The sequence below is a fragment of the Prunus persica genome, chromosome G1 (genome assembly GCF_000346465.2).
Source record: "Prunus persica cultivar Lovell chromosome G1, Prunus_persica_NCBIv2, whole genome shotgun sequence".
Lineage (NCBI taxonomy): Eukaryota > Viridiplantae > Streptophyta > Magnoliopsida > Rosales > Rosaceae > Prunus > Prunus persica.
Window position 1 is genome coordinate 41,176,351 of NC_034009.1, and position 23,384 is coordinate 41,199,734.

The 23,384-nt window shown below is 36.0% G+C and overlaps 5 protein-coding genes and 1 long non-coding RNA gene across 7 annotated transcripts in view; 4 read left to right on the plus strand and 2 right to left on the minus strand.

Moving 5' to 3' along the window:
- The window catches only part of LOC109946687, a 4,130-nt gene extending 2,030 nt beyond the window's left edge, over positions 1 to 2,100 (plus strand). Inside the window, exon 2 of the long non-coding RNA XR_002269775.1 lies at positions 909 to 2,100. This is a non-coding gene — a long non-coding RNA (uncharacterized LOC109946687). The remainder of the gene's footprint in view (positions 1 to 908) is intronic.
- On the minus strand, positions 2,302 to 4,191 carry LOC18791430 (FBD-associated F-box protein At5g38590). The gene is made up of 3 exons (XM_020558029.1): positions 3,250 to 4,191; positions 3,018 to 3,164; positions 2,302 to 2,823 (listed from the first exon to the last, which is right to left on the minus strand). The coding sequence occupies exons 1-3, from the start codon at positions 4,189 to 4,191 to the stop codon at positions 2,515 to 2,517; spliced, it is 1,398 nt and encodes a 465-aa protein (XP_020413618.1). The 3' UTR covers positions 2,302 to 2,514.
- On the minus strand, positions 5,389 to 8,319 carry LOC18788376 (LEAF RUST 10 DISEASE-RESISTANCE LOCUS RECEPTOR-LIKE PROTEIN KINASE-like 2.5). Its single transcript, XM_020554764.1, has 3 exons — positions 7,262 to 8,319; positions 6,722 to 6,745; positions 5,389 to 6,619 (listed from the first exon to the last, which is right to left on the minus strand). The coding sequence occupies exons 1-3, from the start codon at positions 8,277 to 8,279 to the stop codon at positions 5,484 to 5,486; spliced, it is 2,178 nt and encodes a 725-aa protein (XP_020410353.1). The 5' UTR covers positions 8,280 to 8,319; the 3' UTR covers positions 5,389 to 5,483.
- Positions 12,282 to 14,387, plus strand: LOC18791464 (photosystem II 22 kDa protein, chloroplastic). Its single transcript, XM_020570936.1, has 4 exons — positions 12,282 to 12,639; positions 12,762 to 12,875; positions 13,580 to 13,823; positions 14,025 to 14,387. Exons 1-4 carry the CDS (start codon positions 12,406 to 12,408, stop codon positions 14,270 to 14,272), a joined length of 840 nt encoding a protein of 279 aa, XP_020426525.1. The 5' UTR covers positions 12,282 to 12,405; the 3' UTR covers positions 14,273 to 14,387.
- On the plus strand, positions 16,222 to 18,126 carry LOC18788858 (uncharacterized protein At4g08330, chloroplastic). Of its 2 annotated transcripts, XM_020570946.1 has the most exons (3): positions 16,222 to 16,737; positions 17,466 to 17,692; positions 17,796 to 18,126. In XM_020570946.1, exons 1-3 carry the CDS (start codon positions 16,646 to 16,648, stop codon positions 17,885 to 17,887), a joined length of 411 nt encoding a protein of 136 aa, XP_020426535.1. In that variant the 5' UTR covers positions 16,222 to 16,645; the 3' UTR covers positions 17,888 to 18,126. The 2 variants fall into 2 exon arrangements, with proteins under 2 accessions (XP_020426535.1, XP_007223618.1); XM_007223556.2 differs by having other exon boundaries at positions 16,258 to 16,737; positions 17,466 to 18,126.
- On the plus strand, positions 18,596 to 21,475 carry LOC18790047 (esterase). The gene is made up of 5 exons (XM_007224263.2): positions 18,596 to 19,143; positions 19,512 to 19,724; positions 19,813 to 19,982; positions 20,117 to 20,378; positions 20,610 to 21,475. The coding sequence occupies exons 1-5, from the start codon at positions 18,879 to 18,881 to the stop codon at positions 20,873 to 20,875; spliced, it is 1,176 nt and encodes a 391-aa protein (XP_007224325.2). The 5' UTR covers positions 18,596 to 18,878; the 3' UTR covers positions 20,876 to 21,475.

The following is a 23,384-nucleotide window of genomic DNA, read 5'->3' on the forward strand; positions in this document are numbered from 1 at the left end:
TACAATTTCTTCAACCTCGGTCCACGAAAAGAGACTCAAGGAACTCAATGGCGGTCGGGTAGGTATCTCTTGACACCTCATAGCTTTCACGTGGAAACGTGTATCCCCTACCTCCCAAACTAGGTACTACCAAAAGCCACAATAAACAACAACCTAGTCTCCATGGGCCCCTCGCACGTCTCACGGAGACCGTCTATCAATGTGATATGCCTAAATGCTTTACATGCTTCATCACAGACAGTTATTTTCCTATAAATCACAAAGTCAGATTCAATTAATATGTTTTATATATAACAAAAATATGAAACAACTAATATAAAAATGATAATTACCTCGCCTGAAAATAAAGGCAAAATAAATCCTATAGATGCATGATGTCTCGATCAGTGATGAAAGCAGAACCCTCATTAATCCCATTGATACATATGAGGTGGCCGATCCCGTTGTTGTGGAGCAACCCATGTAAGAGGTGTGTCCAATCTTTAAAAAAGTAATTATTCTTGTCAAAAAGATAGTCCAATTGCTTCCCGGACTCGTAATCGGCTGGAATTACAAAGTGATACTTGCACTTCGAGGCGAGATTGTTGTTGCATCCTGAGTAGCTGTAGTAGATGCAGAACAAATCTTCGGATTCATGTCTTGAATCATCCACTACTTCTCTTGGGTAGAAATTTGCAGCACCTAGTATCAGCTGACTTGTTGCATCTTGTTCCTTGATCAAAACACATTTGTATGTGCTATGCAGCATCCCATTCCATATTTTTGTTGCAAGTTACTAAATTGTCACATACCCTCTTTGTTGCCTTCCAGATGCGCGTGTGGCATGCATAAGCACTTGTAAATTGTTTCCTTGCAGCATAAATATGCTAGGCTGCTCATTTGTCTTATCATGATTTAATTAATGTCAGGAACGGCATAGTGGAGTCGCTGAGTGTGCAGGGATTTTTGTTTGGAGACTCTCATTGCATAATTGATTAAACTTACTCAGTTCTGTACTTTTAATTAGAAGACTGGTCCATACTTACTGTACCTTGAGTATGTTGGATTAGTGATCTAGGGTGCATCTTGTAGTTGTCTAGTTTGTTTTTACGTTACCTTGTCATATGAGGCATCAATGGATCATTTGTTGCAAGCTACATTTATAATTGTACTAGCACTACCCCTTAGTCACAAGTTGTTAAACCTTCGTAATTTGTCTCTTGATCTAGTCAATGCAAAGTATGCAGCCATAGTTGGTTGACGATCGAAAGCATATGGTGCAGCCAATGAATTCTGGAATGATCATCTCTGTAGAGAGTGAATGTTTTGTTTTGTTTTTTCTTTTCATTTTGTTAATGGAAATTTCTGTAGAGCCAGAGCGTCGGCATTGTGTGTGTACCTACACTTCTTAATATTACTATATTCAACTTGTTAAAGTACTATTGACAGAGGAGGCCAAGAAAAAGATCTCAGAATCTGGGAACATAATTCAATAAAAAAACAAAAATGGTATACAATACAAGCAAGCACCAAGGGCTTTGAATTAATCTTCTGCATAGATGATTCAGGTCGAGGTCTAGTTTCGTTTGGCTTCTGCTTGTCTTTCCTATAGCACAACAGTTAGGCTGATGTGGTAAATTGCGGAGATTGAGAGAGAAGGCTGCAAGCTAAATATTGCCTGAACTTGCCTTCCTCCGTTGCTAGCCTAGAAAAGGAAATAAAAGGGAAATTCAAGTAACAGTCTCCACCATACACTACAAGAAGACAACGGAAGCACAAACAAGGTGCACTGGTTTGGATAAGTGATGAATATGCAGTTTCCGCCTTGGGGGATTTAGGGGTCTGATCAAGCTGTCAGCTTGCTTTGCGAGATCATATTTCGATATATGTGCCACTTCTCGTATCTCTGGAAACCAGGAAGAACAGGTCTAAATCGAGGAGCACTAGTGCATTCCAAACAGCAGCATCCTCTTAAATCTTAACCTCATTATCATTACAAGGCATAATTAGGAAAAAGTAATGCATATACCTTCATGGCTACGTTTGACAACTATTATTGTAGCTAAGGATACTTGCGTTTTGCTACATTTATAGTCAATCATGTTCACCTCTCTCTCTCTCTCTCTCTCTCTCTCTCTCTCTCTCTCTCTCTCTCTCTCTGAGACCGAATTTGACTCGCTTGCCAAATCTTATTGTAGTTATTTATTTTTCATTTTGTCATTAGCATTATTAATTTTTTTGCATACAGAATATATTATTGTATTCTGCAAAATACGTACGTAAGTGTCAAGGTTTCAAAATACATATGGAAAAAGGAAAACAAGACCGTGCAAATCACATGTCCTTTTTAATTTTGTCTCCAACTCATTCAAGAATCTACATATTGGAAGAAATCAATCAAGTACCAAAACTGTCTTCCTTGTTCACCACACAAACATTATTTCAATTTCGGAAAATGTCAGAAATAAATAGTAGCAAATTACATGCTGCAAAAAGTGTATCACGTCTGTAGCAAAGAGGATTAAACAAGTGAAATTACAAAACAATTAACTCAGTTCCTGGAGGTAGTTTTTTACCCATCTGCAAAGCACGCTTTCTTGCTGCCCTCAATTGTTTCTGGGTTGTAACAAATTCAGACAACAGAGTGGATTCTTCAACGACAACCTTTCTGAGATCGACGAGAAACGTTTCAAGCGCAACGGCATTCTCAGTGAAGTACATGGCAAGCTCAGTGTCGATACTAGACCCAACGAACCCAGAAAATTTCACCACCTTAAGGCACTGATGAGGACATCTATTAACCTTCTGCAAATTCCTCAGACATGGCACTCGTTCCCATCTTAGCTGCAAAAGGACAAAAACAATAGCTTATCAATCTACCTTAGACAAGTTAATTCCACATATACAAGTTTTTCAAAAGCCACAGAAACAACTTTTAGAAGTTCGTGTGCATAAACATGAATCAACAATAACCTTTCTGAAACCATTAAATAAACTTCCCAACTTTAAATTGTAAGACATGCTGAAAATAAATTTACCTCCAATGTAAATCTATGCAAGAAAGGAGACCGCTCTATCAATTTAGTCAAATTAAGGAGGCTTTGCCGATCACTTGCGACAACATTCAATGTTAAGTCCTTGAGACAAGTTAATTCTGGAAATTCTGGGTGCCTCACCATTGCACTCTGACAGATGAAAAGCAAATTTTGAAAATAAAGTCTATATATATATAATAATAATAATAAATACTGAATTATTTCATATACTGACCATATTCAGATTCATGTGCAAGTTGAGATTGAGAGTCACCAGCTGAGGAAGACAACTTTTAACCGAAAGAAAAGTTGGAACTATAGACCTAGTACTTTCTGCAAGTGATACATTTACAAGCAAGGGTGCATGCCTCAAACGAATACTGTCATAAAAACCCAGCATTCCGTGATAAATAAATGACACGAGATTAGGAGCACAAATCTCAATTTTTTCTAAATACATACAGTCACTTATTTGTAGGAACTTCAACCGGAGTGACGAACCGGCAACTTTCAAAGTTACTAATTGATCCGAGCAAGAAACGCAAAGATGCTCAAGGAGTTCACAATTGGATAGAAAGTGCTCAACAAGTTCACCGGTTATGTTTACAAATGACAAGGAGAGGTGTTTAAGGGACTGGATGCAGGAAACGCCGAAAGGGCTTCTAAATGGCTTATCTGGAAAGATATAACTGGCATAAGAAAAAGGAGAAAGTCTACCTGCTTCCAAATCTATCTCAAGCCTTTGAACTCTCTTCTGCATTCCGAACTCGATCCAATTGTCAATTTCAGAACTACTAGGCCCGATATAGGTCGAGGAAGAACAAATTCTGAATGCATCTAAGGATGGACACTGGTGCAATTGCAGGACTTGGTTCACCCAATTGTAACTGGGTGTTGTTTGTCCTCTTTTCTTCGACGGTTTATATAATGCATCTATGTCGTAGAAGTTGAGACATGTAACCTGTTTCCACACATAGATCCATCTCTTAGAGAGGAAACAAGTTCTTGCTGCCTCCCTAATGCTCAGTAGGGAAAGAATACTAATCAGAATGGCGTCAGGCAGCTGACTAATCCGATCTACCTCCGAATAAGTCTCTCCCTTGTCACCCAAATTGATTGGAAGTTTTATGCGTTTCCCATATGTCCATTTGGAACGCTTAGCCTTTCGTTTCGGCATGGAACATACCCTTCTTATTAATTTGCTCTCTTCTTAAATATTACAGGGTAATCAAATAAAAATAAACTGCAGATTAAGAGGCACAGGAACCAGTAGCTAATTGCAATCTAGAATTACCATAGCAGCTATATATACTCAATTATTTATATGCTGCAAACCGACTAAAATCCGCCAATTCCAAATCCTAACAGGAAACTATTTTTCTCTTTCCCACTCTTTGAAGGAGAAGCGAAACCTTCTCTTCTATCTCTTCTTTCGTACAACGTAACCCATAGAACACAATTGCATCTTCGAAAGAGTAAATCTGTCACTGATATATGTATTTTGTTTTTGTTTTTTTTTTAATACGAAAAGAGCTCGCAAATTTGATTGGAAATCGTCATGTAATTCAAAATTCCAAACTTTTAACATGAAATGAACTTACATAAATCAAAAGGGAGAAACTTGCTTATAAGCCTTTAGATCTCTTAAAATCCAAGGATATTAGATTCGTGTTTCACAAAATTAACTATGGAAATTGGAGATTTGAACAAGATTATTAGTATGAGTTAGTGTGTTTAATGGTTATGATAAAGAAGGCCCTGTCCTGAAACAACTGAATTTTTTTTTTTAAAATTTTTTAATGCGAAAAAGGGAAATTACAAACAGAAACCACGCGGATACATAGTCCCAAAAAGGTCGATCAAAAAGGAACAACTGAAGTTAATTGAAAAGAAGTGACGTGAATTAAGAAATTACTGGAAATCTAATCTTAAAATATATAAAAAAATAGAGTGGGTTAGTAGAATTAAGATGAATCTATATTTGTTAATGGGGTCTAGCCCAATGGAAAAGAGCTTTGATTTGCAAACCAGAGGTCTCAGGGTTCGAATCCCTATGACATCATAACTCTATGTGTGTAAGAAACTATCGCTTATACTAAAAAATAGATGAATATTTTGATTCATTGCGATCTAACCAACATAAAAAGGAAATAAATCTTTCATTACCAGGCTCAAATGAGCAACCATACAAAATGGTAGCCCAAAATGCAAAACTTTCGCCGGAAAAAAAAAAAAAAAAAAAACTTTAGCCACTAGGCAAAACAGAGCACTTCATCCAGAAAAAGACAAAACGACTGGTTGGAAGCAAACTTGAAAAAGATCTGAGCCATGAAAGAAAACCAAGTTTGGCCATAGAATATATAGTATACTTGGATTGGATGGCAGTCATTGCCAGTTTTCGGAACGATGGTGAAAACTGTTTCATTTAAGATAACAAAGGTAATTTTCTTACAATTCAGCTAGAATTTCCTAATTACCAGAGATATCTTCTATTTCAGATTGTTGGGATGCGGTCATAGAGCCTTGCGCTGCAGGAATTGTAGGAGAAAACAAGAAAGGCTTGGGTGCAATTTGCAAGGAATGAAGGGGTCCTTCCAACATCTCTACTACTTTGCTCATTGATGGCCGATCAGAAGGATTGGTCTGAATGCACCAGAGACTTATTAATACCATCTTTCTTGCTATTTCTTTTTCCTCCTCTGTGATTGCCCCAAAAACATTCTCATCATTGTCTAGCTCTAGATCTTTATAAATGTAATGCGGAAACATTTCACTGGTATGAGACACTCCCGAATCCAAATTCTTTCTTGCTCCAACCATTTCAAGAACCAACATGCCGTAGCTGTAAACATCAGATTTGTGAGACACGCCTCCAAAGTTCCGGCTAAATACTTCTGGTGCAATGTATCCTGCAGTTCCTCTTGTCCCCATCATGGATACAATACTCTCCTTCGTTTTGCATAGTTTGGCAAGGCCGAAATCAGCGATTTTTGGGCAAAAATTTTTGTCCAAAAGAATATTCTGTGGCTTGATGTCAAGATGCAGAATTCTCGTGTTACATCCACGGTGTAAGTATTCTAGTCCTCGAGCAATGCCAACAGCAATTTCAGATAGTGTTTTCCATTCTAAGCGACAATTTGCTGTTTCAGATCCCTGTTTATGTATGAAATTATCTAGAGATCCATTATGCATGAATTCATATATCAAAGCTCTTTTGTCCCTCCTCTCATAACAGAATCCAGAAAGAGTGACAATGTTGACATGGGAGGTTCTACCAATGCTAGCAACTTCATTAATAAAGTCTTCTGCATTACCCTTGGTCTCGCTTAGGACTTTCACCGCCACGACAAGGCCATCCGGCAGCCTGCCTTTGTACACAGTTCCAAATCCACCTTTACCTATTTTATCTTTGAAATTGTCTGTCATTTTCTTGACATTTGCATAACTATACCGTTTTGGAGCAAGGCATTCATAGTTCCTTATAAATTCCTCAACATCAAACTCATCCATTATATCTTTCTTGAAGAAACCCAATATTCTTTTCCTTGATATGCATACAATACAAGCAATGATTGTGAGGATCCCCGAAACACCAGCCGAAATGCCTATATTGAACAATTCTTCAAGTTATGCATTTGATTGATATGTGAAAGAAAGCAAAGATTGAAACTTGTGGTACTTGATATATATTTGTCATATATACGCACCTATTACATATTTAGCCTTTGAACCTGCACAGAAAAAAGGTTAAATCATAAGATTTCTTCGGATGGTATTTCATATTCTTCTTCAATATCCAGTTATGACGCCAAGACTACAAACTCTAAGTATTTTGTGATGTTTCATTGAATTATCAAAGTCAACAAAGGTAGGTGTATTCTTAGGCTGCTTGGAGCATATATTACTGCAGGGTGTTGAAGTCCATAAAATGTTGACTGGCACCATCAAGACTTCCAATTTGATGCATGTACCGTAGGATCAAAATGACCATGAACACTCATAAGGGTTTAACCTTGTATATCTGTGAAGTTCAGCAGTTTCTATTTTCTGTTTCTGCAGATAATTGGCTCTAATTACCATGAACTCTTCCTACTTTAACATGGCTCCGTAGTCTTCCAACAATGGTATCAGACAGAGCATCACTCACACAACTCCTAAATTCTAACAAATGACATAAAAGACTTATAACATCTTCTTCCTAATAGTCTGTAATTTATAAGAAAAATGACAAAGGACAGACATACTACCTTTTGGTCTGGGTGGTTGATTTGAAATAGGTGTTGTATTACATCTGGTTGCATAGGCCCGATCCTTGCAAAAGCAATTGAAGCTACCAGAAGTAGTGCCGCACATCCCTCCTGATTCCACGCAAGTGTTGCATATATCAGTACCGACTTTCAATTCCAATTCAAAGCCCCCATCTACTGCGTCTTGGATAGCTGTTCGGTTGGCCTTTAGAGCCACAGCAGCTGTTCTAGAAACCGGAACAATGACCTGATTTTTACAGGCGACGGGAGCAACTGTATCAGCTGGGGGACTTGGTGTGACAGACGAAACAGTCATATTAGCGCTGGCTCTAATGCAAATTTGGGAACTAGTTGTTGTGCTATTGCACTGGGAAACGGACCCCTTTGTTAACGCAGAGGAATTATAATTAGACAGAAAGAGTGGTGTCACATATGAAATTTTGTTTCCACTGCTGCAAACTTGGGAAGTAGAAGTAGTGTTACTTGTACTTGTATTGCACCCGTAGTAAAAGGTCAGGTTTGTAACCCCAGAGGAAGTGTAATTAAACAGAGAGAAGTTGATGCTGGTATTAACAAAAGTAGGAGGACAAATAGTTTTCCAATAGTCCTGCCTAGCAACTGTAACAGACGGAGGAACCCTACTGGAGTTGGTTTTAAGAATTCTATAGTTGATATTCGACATGTTGATCACGGGGACATTGTTGTGGCATTGGACCTCGAACCCGGGCAGACCACAGTAATTAGCTCGGTTTACTCCCCAAAAGGGGTACGAGATGCCTCCGATGCCACCGCAGTTAATAGCTTCGCTGCAGTTAATCCTATCCATGGAAAGTGCCACGGCCCGCTCATGAATGTTTAGATGGTATTGCTCGTCACACTTGGCTGCACCTCTGCCGTCCCCGCCTTGGCTGAAATCGTTGAGATCAGGGTAGTCGTTGCACTTACGGTTGATGCATATGAGCTGACCAGCACAGTCGTCGTGGGTTGCGCATGCACCGTTGCAGGAGGATAGGGCCATTGATGGGTGAGGAAGGGAGATGAACAAAAGATAAACAAACATCAACACTAAACTTGACATTTTGGAAGTGCTTTGTTGCTTTGAGGAGGCGGCCATGTTGGCTAGCTACTTTGCTTTCCTTCCAGTTTCAGAGTTGCTAATTTTTGCTGCTACTTTAATTTTTCTACTTATTATTTGAGTTAGAGTTAGAATAATTAGCCATGAGCAATAAATTTGAGGTCGAAAACGAGTGATGATGATGTTAAAAGCCAACAATGGCCAACCAAATTCCAACAGTATCAGAAGGAAAGGCTGGTCTTCACCAGAGTCCACGCAAATTAGTCTACACGCAAATTAAGTTGGCTATATTATATGGGAGCGAAGGATGGTCTACTTTTTTGACCCTCCCTTCCCACCGCAAAGCTGAGGAGGAGATGAAGACCTGAGGTTCATCCCAAGGAGGTACAAAAAGCTCCAAGGTTGTTGACACCATTGACTTCACCTCCCCATTTATTAAGCAAATCCCACCAATCAAGGCATACCCATGTTAGTCATATATCACATGCCACCAATCAAGTAGGGAGCCATAGCTCTCACATGCTTTCTCCATATCGCCATGCAAAAGCCTTAAATCAAGGGGACCCATACATTATTCATAATTGGCTCCCTAGAGCTCTCTATTTCTCTTCTATTAGAGCTCTCAAGCATCTCTCCCTATATCTCTCTCATATTAATGTAATCTTCACATTCAAATACAAATACATAGCTATAGACTAGATTGGAAGTAGCCCCATAATGGGTGAATCACTCAAACACTTGTGTTATGTGTGTGATAATGCCTTAATCCATTATGTACAAATTCGTCCGTTAACAAAGGTAAAGCATGGCCCAATCTCCATTATCATTGGGAAAATACTCCTTTCGTGGAACATGAACTCCTACTTTCATGCTAATTATAATGTGGCATGTGTGTAGAGATTTCTTTCGGAGTGTTTTTGGTAAATTAGTTTTGAATATGTGTAACACTGTAATTCGTAGGAAATAAGAATGCCTCATTCTAAAAAAGGAGGAAAGCAGTGTCCTTATCATTGTATCGACTTTTTTCTTCTCTTTTTGTGTGTGTGTTTTTTTTTAATATAGCTCAATTTTTAATTGAGTTCTGTCAATTTCCTTTGTGGGTCATGTTAGGATTTTGAAAGACTTCATTTAAGTGACAGATTTATGACCTTAATATTAGACAAAACTCAATTAAAAATTATGTTAACAGATTTATGACCTTAAGATTTATGGCCCAATCCTCCATTAATTTTGAAAGACTCCTTTGTGGGTCATGTTAGGAGAAACTGTGTGCCTCATTTTTGCATAATTAATATTAGAGTCATATTGGGCCAAGTCATAGCTTCGGCTTTAGTATTATTGAATATCTGAGCCAGTCAAATGACTAATATTAAGAAATTATTATTTAATTGATAATTACCTAAATCAAGTGGATATTCTCGGTTTGGCGGTGAAGACAATCAATTAGATATTTGGTTTTAATTGATTGTGATCCGATTCTGACCATGATCTAATCAAGAGATTACTTCTTTTATATAGGCTTACACTTATATAAGAGGAAGACATGCTTCATGGCCAAAGGCACACAACTTTTAAACAACAAACTCTACACAAAAATTCTAGCTCTTTCATAAAAGACCGGTTTATTTGTGTTTATTACTATGCCAAGCCTTTTTGGTATTGACTGTCAGTCAACTTATTATTTTACCATTTTACCCCTATTATATTAATTTGTAGTCCTTTAGCACTTGGTTAATCAAGGGTATATATTTTTTGATTTTTTGAATGTTTTACCATTCTCTGCCTTTTGCTTTATATATTTAAATTAAAAGTAAATGGATTGGTTTAATGGTTATGTTAAAGAAGACCCAAGCGTAATTAGGGCACCAAATATAAGACCCAAGTAATTAGCGCTCACTCTCAACTCAATGTTATGTTGGTCTTCATGTGTTAATGCAGACAGCAGCCCCATTTCTATATTGAACCTATAAATTGAGCAAATTAATTAGAGCATCTCCAAGTGTAGTAGCAAACTAAAATCTTCATATTAAAGTTTGTTGACGTATGTGGAAATTTGAAAAGATTTGTTTGATATTTTAATAATTTGTGTCTCAACAAACTCTTTAATTTAATTAATGCACTGTTATATAGAAAAAAAATATGAAAACATGTAAAGAAAGTCTATATATTTATTATATGAAAAAAAAAGTGTAGGTGTGATAGAATTTTCGATGTAGGTTTTGTTCTTCTAAAGTAAAATTAAATGTTTTGAAGAGTCAAAGTCAAATTGTTAGTTTTGAAGATAGATAAATAGTTGCATTTTTTGTACTGAGTTTGACAAGTTTGTTGGAGAGAGTTTTGATGATGTTGCTCACCTATTTTAGTTTTTCAAAATTATTGAATATGCTGTTGAAGATGCCTAAGTCACCGGGTGTATGTTGAATTCTAGATCTAAACCAAATCTGCATAATTATTACATACTCAAGAAATTTTCACAAGTTTCCATGAGTTATTAGGGTTTTTTTATTATAGTATTTTACCATTCTCGTATTAAATAAGTAAATGCATTTTGGGGTGAATGAAGAGTTTTATTTATTTATGAGCAAGTATTAAAGTAAGTTAGTGGGTTTAATGGTTATGTTAAAGGTGGTCTTTTTTTTTCTTTTTTCCAGGTGTTAAAGAAGGTCTTTAAAGGCTTGCACGTATGCTATTGTTGGAGTTAATTGAATAGAAGTGAAGTGAATTAGGAAATGAGAAGATCTAAGCTTTAAAAGAAAATTAAGGTGGGTTAGTAGAATTAATATAAGTCTATATTTGATTCATTCCGATATAATCAACAAAAAAAGAAAAAAAAAAAAAGAAATTTTTTTTCATTACCAGGCCCAAATGAACAACCATACAAAATGATAGCCCAAATGCAAAACTTTCCCAGAAAAAAAAAAAAAAAAAAGGTGCTCAACTGGGCTTGCGTAATTTTGGGTAGATGCTCTTCTATTGATTTTGTACATACATGTCTTTTTTTTTTCTTTGAGAAAAAATAAAAATTGCGCAAAGATTACTGCGGTTTATATTGTGCCAACAAAAACCCTGAAATATCAAGGATGCTTGTTCATCGATGTGTTCAAACAAGATCTGTCTGCTTTAGATACTTTTTGTACCCAACTTGTCTTTTTGCAGGCATTCTAGTGAGAGTGTGCGTTTGTGGTTTACATCTCCAACACTTGTGTGGACTTACTCATACGTGAGGTTTGAATGTGACCCTACACAAAGTTCCAAGTGATGGCATGTATGTTTTTGTAAATATCCCCATATGCATCTTGGTTGTAGATTCATTTCATGCATAAAGGAGACAACCCGCTTAATTAAGCTTGTTTAGGTTTAATCAAATCATCTCCCCTAAGCTGACCTCAATTCTAGTCGGCCGTGCCCCCTTCCTCCAACTCTAGCATTTCACTGTAAAATTTATTGGGAAAATAAAAAATTTATGTTGTTGTAATTTATGTTCGAGTCACATGAAACTTACAACGGACTACCATGTCTTGTCCTGACTAAAATAGACTATATTTTATTACACAACGTTTAAGTCATGTTGGAGAGCCATAAAAACTCTACACTAGTTTAATCTAGGACATAACTTTTCTTTTGGTTTGTTTTAAGTTATTTATGTATAAGTGTCGAATTGTGATAACTTAAAACAAAGGTTGTAACAGGCCTACACTTGCAACAGTTGCATTGAATATTCTGTTGTTATGCTGCGTCGTTGAAGGTTTTGAAGCCTCTCAATTGAACCCGTTGAAAGGTTACATGTGTCAATTTGAGTGCTATTATGCAATTTGTTGAAGCCATACAGAGGTAGGCTCCAACATTATCAGCATCACAAAGTACACAGACGTGGGCACTCTAATTGCCCATCAAATTACTCACACACCATATCCACATCTCTTATGATTGAATGTTAGAACTACAAGCTCTCTCACACACACCTCCACCACTCCCCCTCCTTAAAAAAGGACTGTGAGCAACAAAGATAAGCTTCTCAACAAAATCAATTTAAACCCAAGAAAAAAAAAAAGAAAAAAAACCCAAAGCCATGGCTCAAACAATGTTGCTCATGTCTAGCAGTGTGTCTTCAAGCCATGTGGTGGATTTGAAGTCCTCAGACCCTTTACTTCAATTACAAGTGCAAAGACTTAGGCCCAAGTCTTTCTCTCAACTTGTGTTCAGACCACTTCCTTCATCCTCTTCCTTTGCCTCCTCATCATCTCCTGCCATTCCTACCATCGTCGCGCTCTTCAAGTCAAAAACCAAAGCCCCTGTCAAGAAGGTTTTCATTTTTTATTATTATAAATATTTCTCATAGTGCTTTGTTTTTGTTTGTAACCAAGACATAACTTATCTACATTTGTTTGATTTGGTTTCGTTTTTTGTTTTTACTAAATTGAGCAGGCACCAGCGCCGAAGCCGAAGGTTGAAGATGGTATCTTTGGAACCTCTGGAGGCATTGGTTTCACAAAGCAGAATGAGCTCTTTGTGGGTCGGGTTGCCATGATTGGCTTTGCTGTGAGACAATCTTCTTCTTCTTGCTGTCTTTGTTCTGTTTCTAGTCTTCTTTGTCATTTATAAATAATTTTCTATTTTTTCATAATTTTATTGCTAATATAAAGTTGAGACAACTTCTGCACAATTTTTTTTGAAGGCCGGTTTAGGTTCAAAATCTCCGACTCACTGGTTTGAGATGTCTTGTTCAATCTTTAATTTTAAATGAGTTAAAATTTCAAAATTGGGTGAGCTGTGGGCTCTAAAAATACCTAAATGTTGTTTTTGGAATGTGGATTGTGGGCTGTACTTAAATAAATTTACTTTCAAAAATTGCATATTTCTGCTCAGAATTTATCACATACACATAAAACACTAATTACATTATTATGAAAAAAAAGAGTAGTACATATATACACGGGAGTCGGGACAACCTAAAATTCATTGAATGAAAAAAGAAAAAAAAAATAAATTGTTCAACGTTCTTTGAGTGAAACATATTCACAACAATTTGCCTGGCAGGGGCATAATTGGCATGAATGGCCGAAAGCTTAAGATAAGGTCCAAAAAAAAACTAAAAGTGATTTCACATCATACATAAGCTTTTTAAATAACATACACATACAAAATAATGGGCTAGTCATGTGTGATAAGAATTAGAAGAAGCTTGAAATGTTACCTTCTTTTTTTCATCTTTTGTTATGAGCCTTTATTTGCAAACATTGCAGGCATCATTGTTGGGAGAAGCAATTACAGGGAAAGGAATTCTTGCACAACTGAATCTGGAAACTGGAGTTCCGATCTATGAAGCCGAACCTCTCCTTCTCTTCTTCATCCTTTTTACCCTGCTTGGAGCCATTGGAGCCCTAGGTGACCGTGGTAGCTTCGTTGATGACCCGCCCGCTGGAATTGAAAGGGCAGTCATCCCTCCAGGCAAAGGATTTAGATCAGCCTTAGGTCTCAAGGAAGGAGGTAACCACTTTGCAACTCTACATTAATGTTCAAACTAGAGTAATGGCCTTTGTGACGTGTTATATATGTTGTCAAAATGTCAAGTTCGAACACAAGTTCATACAAAACTCTAATCAATGACTCATATTGACATTTTGTCAACATAACATTTTTGACAAGAGAACATCTTACTAATGAATTTTTGTTGTCTTATATATATAGGTCCTCTATTTGGATTCACAAAGGCAAATGAGCTATTTGTAGGAAGATTGGCACAATTGGGATTTGCATTCTCTCTAATAGGAGAAATCATCACAGGGAAGGGAGCTCTAGCACAGTTAAACATTGAGACTGGGGTCCCCATTAATGAAATTGAACCGCTTGTGTTGCTCAATGTTGTCTTCTTCTTCATTGCTGCTTTGAATCCTGGGACTGGTAAATTTGTCACAGATGAGGGTGAGGAAGAATAGAGGCTTGTGAAGCTCACAAAAAACAACTTATTTCAATCATGTATGAGATAATACTCTCTCTTCCTTCTCTAATTTTCATGTCATGAATTTTTTTTATTTAGTTTATAGCTTTTCACAAATAGATATATTCTAACATGACATTTTATGATATAAAAAACACTTCAAGTCCAACATACTAAGAATTAATTAGAAAATGACAACCGCTAGTCGATGATTTATTCACCAAATAGTCGAGCTAAGAGTTTTTATATAAAATGTCATGTTAAAAAGAGCCTATTTGTGAAACGCATTTTTTCTCCGTCATATGGAACTTACAATGGCTACCAAAAGAAAAGAAAATGAAAAAAGAACACCAAAAAAAAAAAAAAAAAAAAAGAAGAAGAGAAATTTGAAGCAAACTCAATCGTATGTACCCAAAAAAAAAAAAAAAGTGACAGTGGTAACGGCCTAAATTTGGAAGTGTGAAAAGAAATGCATTCTTTAACATCATTTGTTAAAGATAAAATAATTAATATTGTAAAAAATAAATAAAAAATTCCACATTAATTTATCTTAAATAAAAACTCCCATATGATGCATTAAAAACGACAATCACAAAAGAAATATTTGGCCAAATATACCTAACAATCTTAACTATTTAATTCTCATTCAAACTCCCTTTATCCTGGACTAGCTTTTCTCACTCAAACTCCAACACTCTTAAATATTTAATTCTCACCAATATCTCAATAATTCATAAATAATCTCTGATAATATTAAAAAAATTAATTAATTAAAGATAAAAAGATATATATTTTCTCTCAACATACCGTTAAGGACAGGCAACTAACTTAACTTCCCGGCGATTTTGCGATTGCCTGCATATACACGGATGTTCGTTGCAATTGTTCACATCATATAGTTGTGTATATTTTAGATATAGTAAACCCTCATAAAATTAGTATTCTTTCTTTCTTTATTTTCATTTTTATTATTTTGATTCAGATATGTCACGTTCTTTGAGTGACTGTACACCCACAAACACATATTAATAAGAATTTTGCATATTCATCTACCCTTGATCATCATTGCCTTTTGTTAATTTGAGCCATATTTTTATTTTTATTTATTAAGTTGAAGTTTCTTTTCACTTCTCATTTATGTGGACACATAATCTCTGTTGTTATAAAGTTATGCCTTGGCCTTAGTCTAGTGTCACACAGTTTCTCTTTATGATGCGTGAGCAAGAAAAAAAAAATCATATACCAACACAAAATAAATTAAAAAAATCGTGATTAAGATAAAAAGTGCATGTGAAGAGGTTAGTAATCTTTAATTGTTTATGACTTTTCTTTTGTCGTCCATTTGATAAATTGGATTATGTAATTGAATAGGATAACCTACTAAGTCATGTAATAACACATTTCAATTAATTCGACCCCGTAATCATGTGTAGCACCAAATGTATCATTGGATTAGTGTTATCGTTTTCAATTCAATTCAATACAATCTAATGCAATCTAATTCTACCTCATAATTCAATCCAATATCGGTCACCAAACATGGTCTACAAGAAAATGAGGTCATTACTCTAGCTAATTTTAGTTTATTTATATGTTTATATTTACACTGAAATGATAACTCATAACTTGATCTACTCTTTGATTCTTTTCTCTTTATTGAGGTAGTCCAATGGCAATGAATTTTGGGATTAAAAAAAAGTTGGAAAAAGGCAACTTCATTATCAAAGCATTTGGTTATCATAGTCATCGAGCCTTTACAAAAAGGGATGACAGCCAAACAAACACAAAAATTCCACATCCAAGACTTAAAATAAGGACAAGCATAACGTAAATTACACAAATCTATTTGACATTTCAATTTAATTAATGTCGTTTCTCATGATCTTCTGGCAAAAATCCACTGTTCATATTCTTTTGTGACTAGATTATCCTAGATTTTAAAATAAATAAATAAATAATACTTAATAAAAAAGAAGCTCCTCGTTGCCGTTGTGCTCCACGTCAGCACAAATAAAAATTATTCATGGAGAGAGAGAATAGCAAGCGGAGTCTATTTACTTTGTAATCGCTTCCTCTCAGCTTTCTTCTCTTCTCTTCCTCTTCTCCTCTGCGTCTTCGTCTTCGTCTTCTCTGCGACATCTTTTTAGTCTTCAAAACTGCGTCGTATTGGATTCAATCCGAGCTCAAACCGCTACTATTGGCGGTTAATTAAACTCACCCGAATCAGGCGGGGCACGTTCGTCACCAACTACTTCTTATCCACCTCCGTCGCTCTCTGTTCCCACAACTGTAATTTCCAAACAAAAAGGTCCAATTTTCAGAAAAGTCACCGTCACCGTCACCATCGTAGCCGTTGATTTCAGCGTCTAGGATGGAGAAATCGAATGTATTGAGAGGCAGTTACCTAAATGGAGCTTACCATCCTTCCCTATCTTCTTCTTCTCGCGCAGATGTCAATTACAGGTTCAATCTCTCTCTCTCTCTCTCTCTCTCTCTCTCTCTCTCTGAAATCAGACTTGCTTATATAAAAATGGGGTTTTTCCCTTTTTTTAATTAATTTGATTATATGAAGATAAAGATTGAATCTTTGATATCTGGGTGTGGATTTAATTGTCATTAATTTTTACTTGATAATAAGAGAATGAGAAAAATGAAAGAATCTGTAGGATGTATTTGTGCTTGATGAGTGTTTGGGCCCAGAGACCCTTTTTTAGGATTAATTGATTAAACAAATGAGAAAATCTTTTGAGATCTATGAAAAGGGTCATCATCAAAATTCCCGAAAATGGTATTGATTGGAAGAAAAGGGTAAATCTAAATTGACTTTCTTTCTTGCTGTGGTTGACAAATAAATTACAGTTCCTTGAGACTGCGTCTTGTAGGAAAGAGTGGGATGCAAATATTTATCATCAGTTTCAGTACTTGAAGTTTTGTTATAGTGGTAGAGCACTATGCCACTAGCCTCAGCCTACTTCAAGCCAAAACAGAGTTCTAAGACCTTGTTGTTCATGATCAAATTCAATAACTCAGAAATGCCGAGAGTAGCAAAAATTTTGTTTTAAATGTTACAGGAATATAGATGTTTTAAACTAGCTTCTACTATCCGAGCTCTATGGGTCATTTTCAATTTAGTTGGCTTCGTTTTGGATGGATTTATAGAGCATGTTACATAAATGGTTTTTCTCATGCAGCTGTGGATCTTGTGGCTATGAGCTAAACCTAAGCTCCAACAACCGGAACACTTCTACCATTGGCTCTAACAAGTATGGGAAATCTATAAAGCGAGGGATTATATCATTCTTTCACATCGATGACAGCAGATTTACGCAGGTTGATGAACTTCAATGTAAACCCCATTTCTCTAAGCGGTCTTGGGGTTTGTTCAGCCGGAGAACTAAACTGCTTTGTCGCAAGTGTGGTAAACATATAGGAAATGCTTATGATGATTATACTTCATCTTCTTTCCCACTAGTATTAGATGGATCGGATTCATCCTCAGGCCGTGAACTTTCGAAATGCAGAAAATATGATGTTAGAATTCGATCTTTGCAGCCTTCAAATTCTGAAGGATGCGGCACTCCGATTTTCGGTTGACATATCTGAGCAGGCCTAGTTTGTATTTTCCTTCATGCTAAAGAAGCACCCGCAGCAACAGCCGCCGAACATTTGCTTCTGCAACACTCCTATGTATGAGGTTGTTCTCTGTATTGATTGGATTGCAGTTTTGTGTTTTACTATATTTATTTAGAAAATTACTTGTATATAAAAAAGTTTGTTCTGCATTGGAGGAATTATGGTGTGGAATTTTTGAAGTGCTTTGAATGATTAAGCGAAGTTTGTTAGAAGATATCATTGCTGGCCCCTTAATATGTCAGATTTTATCTAATTTCTGAACTATTACCATAACCTTGTTCATGTCTTTGGCAATTAAACACACATGGGAAGAGCCTGAATTGATCTTCTTTTCTGTTTCGGGTTTAAAATGTACCAATGAGAAAAGTAGGTTGGTGAGGTGCCAAACTTGGTGGATTTACAGATTTGCTTAAATTTGTCGTAGTATTATGTTAGGAAATCTGGAGCCATAGACACACTTGTAACAACCACTTTGAGAGTCTGAAATTACTCGATCATATATAAGAGTTTGCTGAATAAATAAAAAATATTACACAATTTAATGTGTACAAATCAACCAAAAAAATACAAACCGACCAAAGATGCAGTGATTCTTGCGTAGAGGCTGCCGCATACAACAAACTCTCACATGAGGCTCAAATGCAGGGAGTCCCCCTTGAGTCGCCATTGTATGCGGCGGTCCCTACGCCACAACTTCTCTCATACATATATATACTCTTGATGTCACATTTTACAGTTTCATCTTATAGACATTATTTAACATTTGAAACCCAGATTAAATTCTTCTTTTCTAGGTTGGACAATGCAACCCACGCATAAAATGCTGAAATATGTCCCTTGGCATTTGCCTTTCTGCAAATACAAACGAAAATTCCACCTTCCTTGCACTACATAAAAACAAACATACTCTTGGATTTCCTTAATTCTCATCTGCAACATCACATCTTTTTGGTATTTTCTTTTTCTCCACCATGGAGTCTCCCAGAATTACTATCAAAGTTATCATTTCTCTATTTTGCTCTTATATGCTTTTGTCACATTATATCACCACTTTGAGCCCTGCCTTGGCTTTGGAAGACTGTCACTTTCCAGCAATCTTTAACTTTGGAGACTCAAATTCAGATACTGGTGGAATGGCTGCGGCCATTTATCGACCACCACCACCCTCTGGGAAAACCCATTTTCATACGCCAGCGGGAAGATTCTCAGATGGCAGGCTCATAATCGATTTTCTTGGTATGTATATTTTTCTTTTTATTTAAGGAAACTGTATATCATCTTTGTTCTTCTGTGTATGTTTGGCTCTCATTCTCTGTAAACAACCATTCCCACTTATGTGCGATTGCGAATCACAATTCGCGATATGATTTTTACACATGTTTGTCACATGTCATGACTTGATGATCGACCTAAATCGATCAAATTTTTTGGCCAAAGTACTTAAAAACTCTCTATATCCATGACCAAATTTTTAAAAATTTGAAGGGAAAAATCAGACTTAAAATCATCCCAATTATTTCCCACATTGGTTGCATACTTGAAACATGCTTTTTTTTTTTTTTTCTCTCTCTTTAAATTGTTGTCTGATAAAACTTGTGGTTCAGCCAAGAGTCTTGGTCACCCCTTTCTAAGCGCATATCTGGATTCAATTGGGACCAACTTCTCGCATGGTGCAAATTTTGCCACTGCATCTTCCACCATCAGATTGCCAGATCCCATTATACCAGCTCCTGGAGGATTTAGTCCCTTCACCCTCAATATTCAATGCTCGCAGTTCTTGCAACTAAAATCCAGATCACAACTCATAAGGCATCGAGGTAAAACAAAAACTAAAAAGCTCTATAATTATTTAATTATTAGGGTGACAAAACTTTGTGACTGGAGCTTTGTTCAATATGTATGTAGGGGGAATATTTGCAAGTTTGATGCCCAAGAAGAAGTATTTTGCCAAAGCCTTATACACATTTGACATTGGCCAGAATGACCTTCCAGAAGGGTTTTTTGGTAATTTGACTGTTCAAGAAGTCAATGCATCTGTTCCTAATATAGTCAGTACGTTCTCAGCAAATATTAAGGTAATTAATCTTCCAGTGAAAAAAATATTGAATTAATATAACATGTCAGACTGTCTAATAATGAAATATTTTCTATTTTTCAGCTCGCTCGTTTTTTACTTTACTTAATTATAATCTTAATGTTTATGATGTAGAAAATATATGATTCGGGAGGGAGATCATTTTGGATACACAACACTGGGCCAATTGGGTGTATCCCTTACATCTTAGTTAATTTCCCAGCTCAAAAGGATGAGGTTGGCTGTGCAAAGTTATACAATGAAGTAGCTCAGTATTTTAACCACAAGCTGAAGGAGGCCACAGTTCAACTTAGGAAGGATCTACCTTTGGCTGCAATAACCTATGTAGACATATATTCAGTCAAATACTCTCTTTACAAGGAACCCCAAAAATATAGTAAGCCACTCAATCTTATGATATTCACAAAACGCACCGGCAAAAAGTTGTAACCTGTCACATAATTTCAAGTGACTTTGTTGGACTTATCAAGCATACATAACACCTGTCACATAATGCGGCTTAAAAAATATGATCTTTTAAGTATTATTTAAAAGAAAAGCATACAAGGAGAAATTCGGTGAATGAAATTTATTTTCACTTTGTATTAATTGCTTGGAAATGTTTCAGGGTTTGAGCAACCACTTGTTTCTTGTTGTGGCACTGGTGGCAAGTACAACTTTAACAGTAAAACTGTTGAATGTGGAAGAACAGTTACAGTTAATGGAAGACAAATATTTGCTGACTCATGCAAACGTCCTTATGTTAAAGTGAACTGGGATGGGATTCATTATACTGATGCAGCTGCCAAGATTATTTTTGATAAAATTTCAACCGGAGCATTTTCCGATCCACCCCTTCCTTTGAAGCAAGCATGTCACAGGAGTTTGGAATAACTCATACATTAATCAATAATTGTGTGGTACCTTTGTAACTGCAGGTCCCATGATGTTTCTTTCTCTTATTTTTGAGGTCATCAATACTTCTCTTGGTAACATTACTTTTTGAGAGAAAAGCGATAGTGTTTTATTGAATATGGATGAGTAACAAGTACAAATTGGGGTTTTGTGTTCATCCATTTATTTAGAAAATTACTTGTATATATAAAGGTTTGTTTAGCAGTGAAAGAATATGGTGTGGAATTTTGGAGTGGTTTGAATGATTGAGCAAAGTTTGTCAGAACATTAGCATTTCCGGGCTCTTAATCTGCTACATTTTATCTAATTTGTGAACTTATTACCGCTAACCTTGTTCATGCCTTTGGACATTAAACACAAATAGGACGAGCCTATTTTTTTTCCTATTTTTTTCTCTTTCTTTTTGGGTTTATAATAATGTAACAATGAGCAAAATATGTAGATGAGGTGCCAAGCTTGGTGGATTTACATATTTACTTAATTTGTCAAAGTATTACGTTAAGAATTCTGGAGCCATAAACACAATTGTTAGGTTTTTTGGTTAGATATATATTTAGCTTTCCTTGACAACTTGATTAAATAAAATACAAAATATAATGAATGGTTCTACTACTAATGATACCAAAGTCTTTTGTGATAAAACTCCACATTTATTGGGCTTTGTAGGTGGTTCAGTTGGGGACAATATCAGTATTGTTAGTAGTAGGCTGTTGACCCATCTCTCTGAATTTAACATGGTATCGATGTTTTCACTGTAGATGACTAGACTAGTCATCGTTTAGTTGACGTGTTATTGCCACCTCATGTTCTATAACTAATTGTTGACTAGTCATGTTGTAGCTTGGTTTGTTTGATTGTTATTCCCTTAGATCTATCTAGTTGGTTTAAAGTTTTTACCCCTTTCACACTTAAATAACAATTTCACTTGTAACAACCACCGTGACAATTGAGATTACTCGATTATAGTCATTAAGAGTTCTCTCTATAAAAATATAAACAACAATGATCAATTGAATGTACACAAAGGGACCAATCTGAACATTTTTTCTTTTATGTAGGAGTTATTCTAACTCTGGACATGAGTGTGAAGGTGAAAGTTTTATTACCGGAAGAAAGTCTTCACAGATGGAGTAATTCTTGTGTAGAAACTACCGCGTACAACTAACTCTTACCATGTGGCCCATTGTGAGGAGTTGTTGTATACGGCAGGAAGTGACATAGACATTATTTACATTTGAAACCCACAGCTCCAACCTAGGCATAAATACTGAAATTAATGTCAGCTAGCCAGATATTTCAAGATGAGGTTGAAAATGTCAGCACTTTGCCTTTCTACAATGCAGTAAAAAATTCCACCTCTCTTGCACTATACAACAAACATAATCTTGGATTTTATTAGTAGTTCTCTTCTGCAACATATTACTGCTACTTGTATTCTCCACCATGGACTCTCCTAGAATTACTATTTTTATCTTATATGTTTCTGTCACTGATTACCATTTTGAGCCTTGCCTTGGCTTTGGAAGACTGAGTTTCCAGCCGCCTTTAACTTCGGAGATTCAAACTCAGATACTGGTGGATTGTCTGCATCCCTGTTCCTACCACCACCACCTTATGGGGAGACCTATTTTCATATGCCGGCTGGAAGATTCTCAGATGGCAGGCTCATAATCGATTTTCTTGGTATGCATTTTTTGTTTTTTGTTTTTTAAAGAAAAGGGAAATGATAAGTTTTTTTTCCTTTTTCAACATGCATTTTTCCAAAATTCTTGTCTAATAAAACTTGTGGTTCAGCAAAGAGTCTTGGTCACCCCTTTCTAAGCGCATATCTGGATTCCCTTGGGACCAACTTCTCGTATGGGGCAAATTTTGCCACTGCAGCTTCCACCATCAGATTGCCAGATCAAAATTTTCCAGCTGGTGGATTTAGTCCCTTGCAACTAAAATCCAGATCACAACTGCTTAGGCATCGAGGTAAAAATCTAATTTATTAATTAGGTTTTTTTTTATTTTTTATCACAAATAGTCTTTAAGGTTTATGAAATTGTCAAAAATTCTCCAAAGCTTTATACACATTTGACATTGCCCAGAATGACCTTGGAGAAGGGATCTTTGGTAACTTGACTGTTCAAGAAGTCAATGCATCGGTTCCTGATATAATCAGTGGGTTCTCAATAAATATTAGGGAGATTCACTATTATACCCAATATGGGGGCCCAAATTATAAAAATATCCTATATAAAATGGACTTTAGAAACACACCCAAAGCCCATTTACAACATAACAAAAAAGCTTTTAACTTCTTATAAATTACAAAACTGCCATCAATTTCTTAAAACAAGCCCAACCCCAAAATCTCATAAAAATACCCAAAGCACTCAATAGGGCATCAAAGTAATTTAATAATCAATATTAAATTCAATAAGGCCAGCTATCATTTTTTGAGTTTTTTTTGGGTTTGTTTATAGGAATTCAATTGTGTAGGGTT

Excerpts from the sequence above, each read along its gene's own strand:
- LOC18791430 (XM_020558029.1), bottom strand. The coding sequence starts at position 4,191 with ATGCCGAAACGAAAGGCTAAGCGTTCCAAATGGACATATGGGAAACGC. Across the intron at positions 3,165-3,249 it reads TGCACATGAATCTGAATATG|AGTGCAATGGTGAGGCACCC; the intron begins GTCAGTATATGA and ends TTCATCTGTCAG. Across the intron at positions 2,824-3,017 it reads TGCATAGATTTACATTGGAG|CTAAGATGGGAACGAGTGCC; the intron begins GTAAATTTATTT and ends GTCCTTTTGCAG.
- LOC18788376 (XM_020554764.1), bottom strand. The coding sequence starts at position 8,279 with ATGGCCCTATCCTCCTGCAACGGTGCATGCGCAACCCACGACGACTGT. Across the intron at positions 6,746-7,261 it reads TCAACCACCCAGACCAAAAG|GTTCAAAGGCTAAATATGTA; the intron begins GTAGTATGTCTG and ends TTTTCTGTGCAG. Across the intron at positions 6,620-6,721 it reads AAAGGCTAAATATGTAATAG|GCATTTCGGCTGGTGTTTCG; the intron begins GTGCGTATATAT and ends TGTTCAATATAG.
- LOC18791464 (XM_020570936.1), top strand. The coding sequence starts at position 12,406 with ATGGCTCAAACAATGTTGCTCATGTCTAGCAGTGTGTCTTCAAGCCAT. Across the intron at positions 12,640-12,761 it reads CCAAAGCCCCTGTCAAGAAG|GCACCAGCGCCGAAGCCGAA; the intron begins GTTTTCATTTTT and ends TAAATTGAGCAG. Across the intron at positions 12,876-13,579 it reads TTGCCATGATTGGCTTTGCT|GCATCATTGTTGGGAGAAGC; the intron begins GTGAGACAATCT and ends CAAACATTGCAG.
- LOC18788858 (XM_007223556.2), top strand. The coding sequence starts at position 16,646 with ATGGAGAAATCGAATGTATTGAGAGGCAGTTACCTAAATGGAGCTTAC. Across the intron at positions 16,738-17,465 it reads CGCGCAGATGTCAATTACAG|CTGTGGATCTTGTGGCTATG; the intron begins GTTCAATCTCTC and ends TTTCTCATGCAG.
- LOC18790047 (XM_007224263.2), top strand. The coding sequence starts at position 18,879 with ATGGAGTCTCCCAGAATTACTATCAAAGTTATCATTTCTCTATTTTGC. Across the intron at positions 19,983-20,116 it reads CGTTCTCAGCAAATATTAAG|AAAATATATGATTCGGGAGG; the intron begins GTAATTAATCTT and ends TTTATGATGTAG. Across the intron at positions 20,379-20,609 it reads CAAGGAACCCCAAAAATATA|GGTTTGAGCAACCACTTGTT; the intron begins GTAAGCCACTCA and ends GAAATGTTTCAG.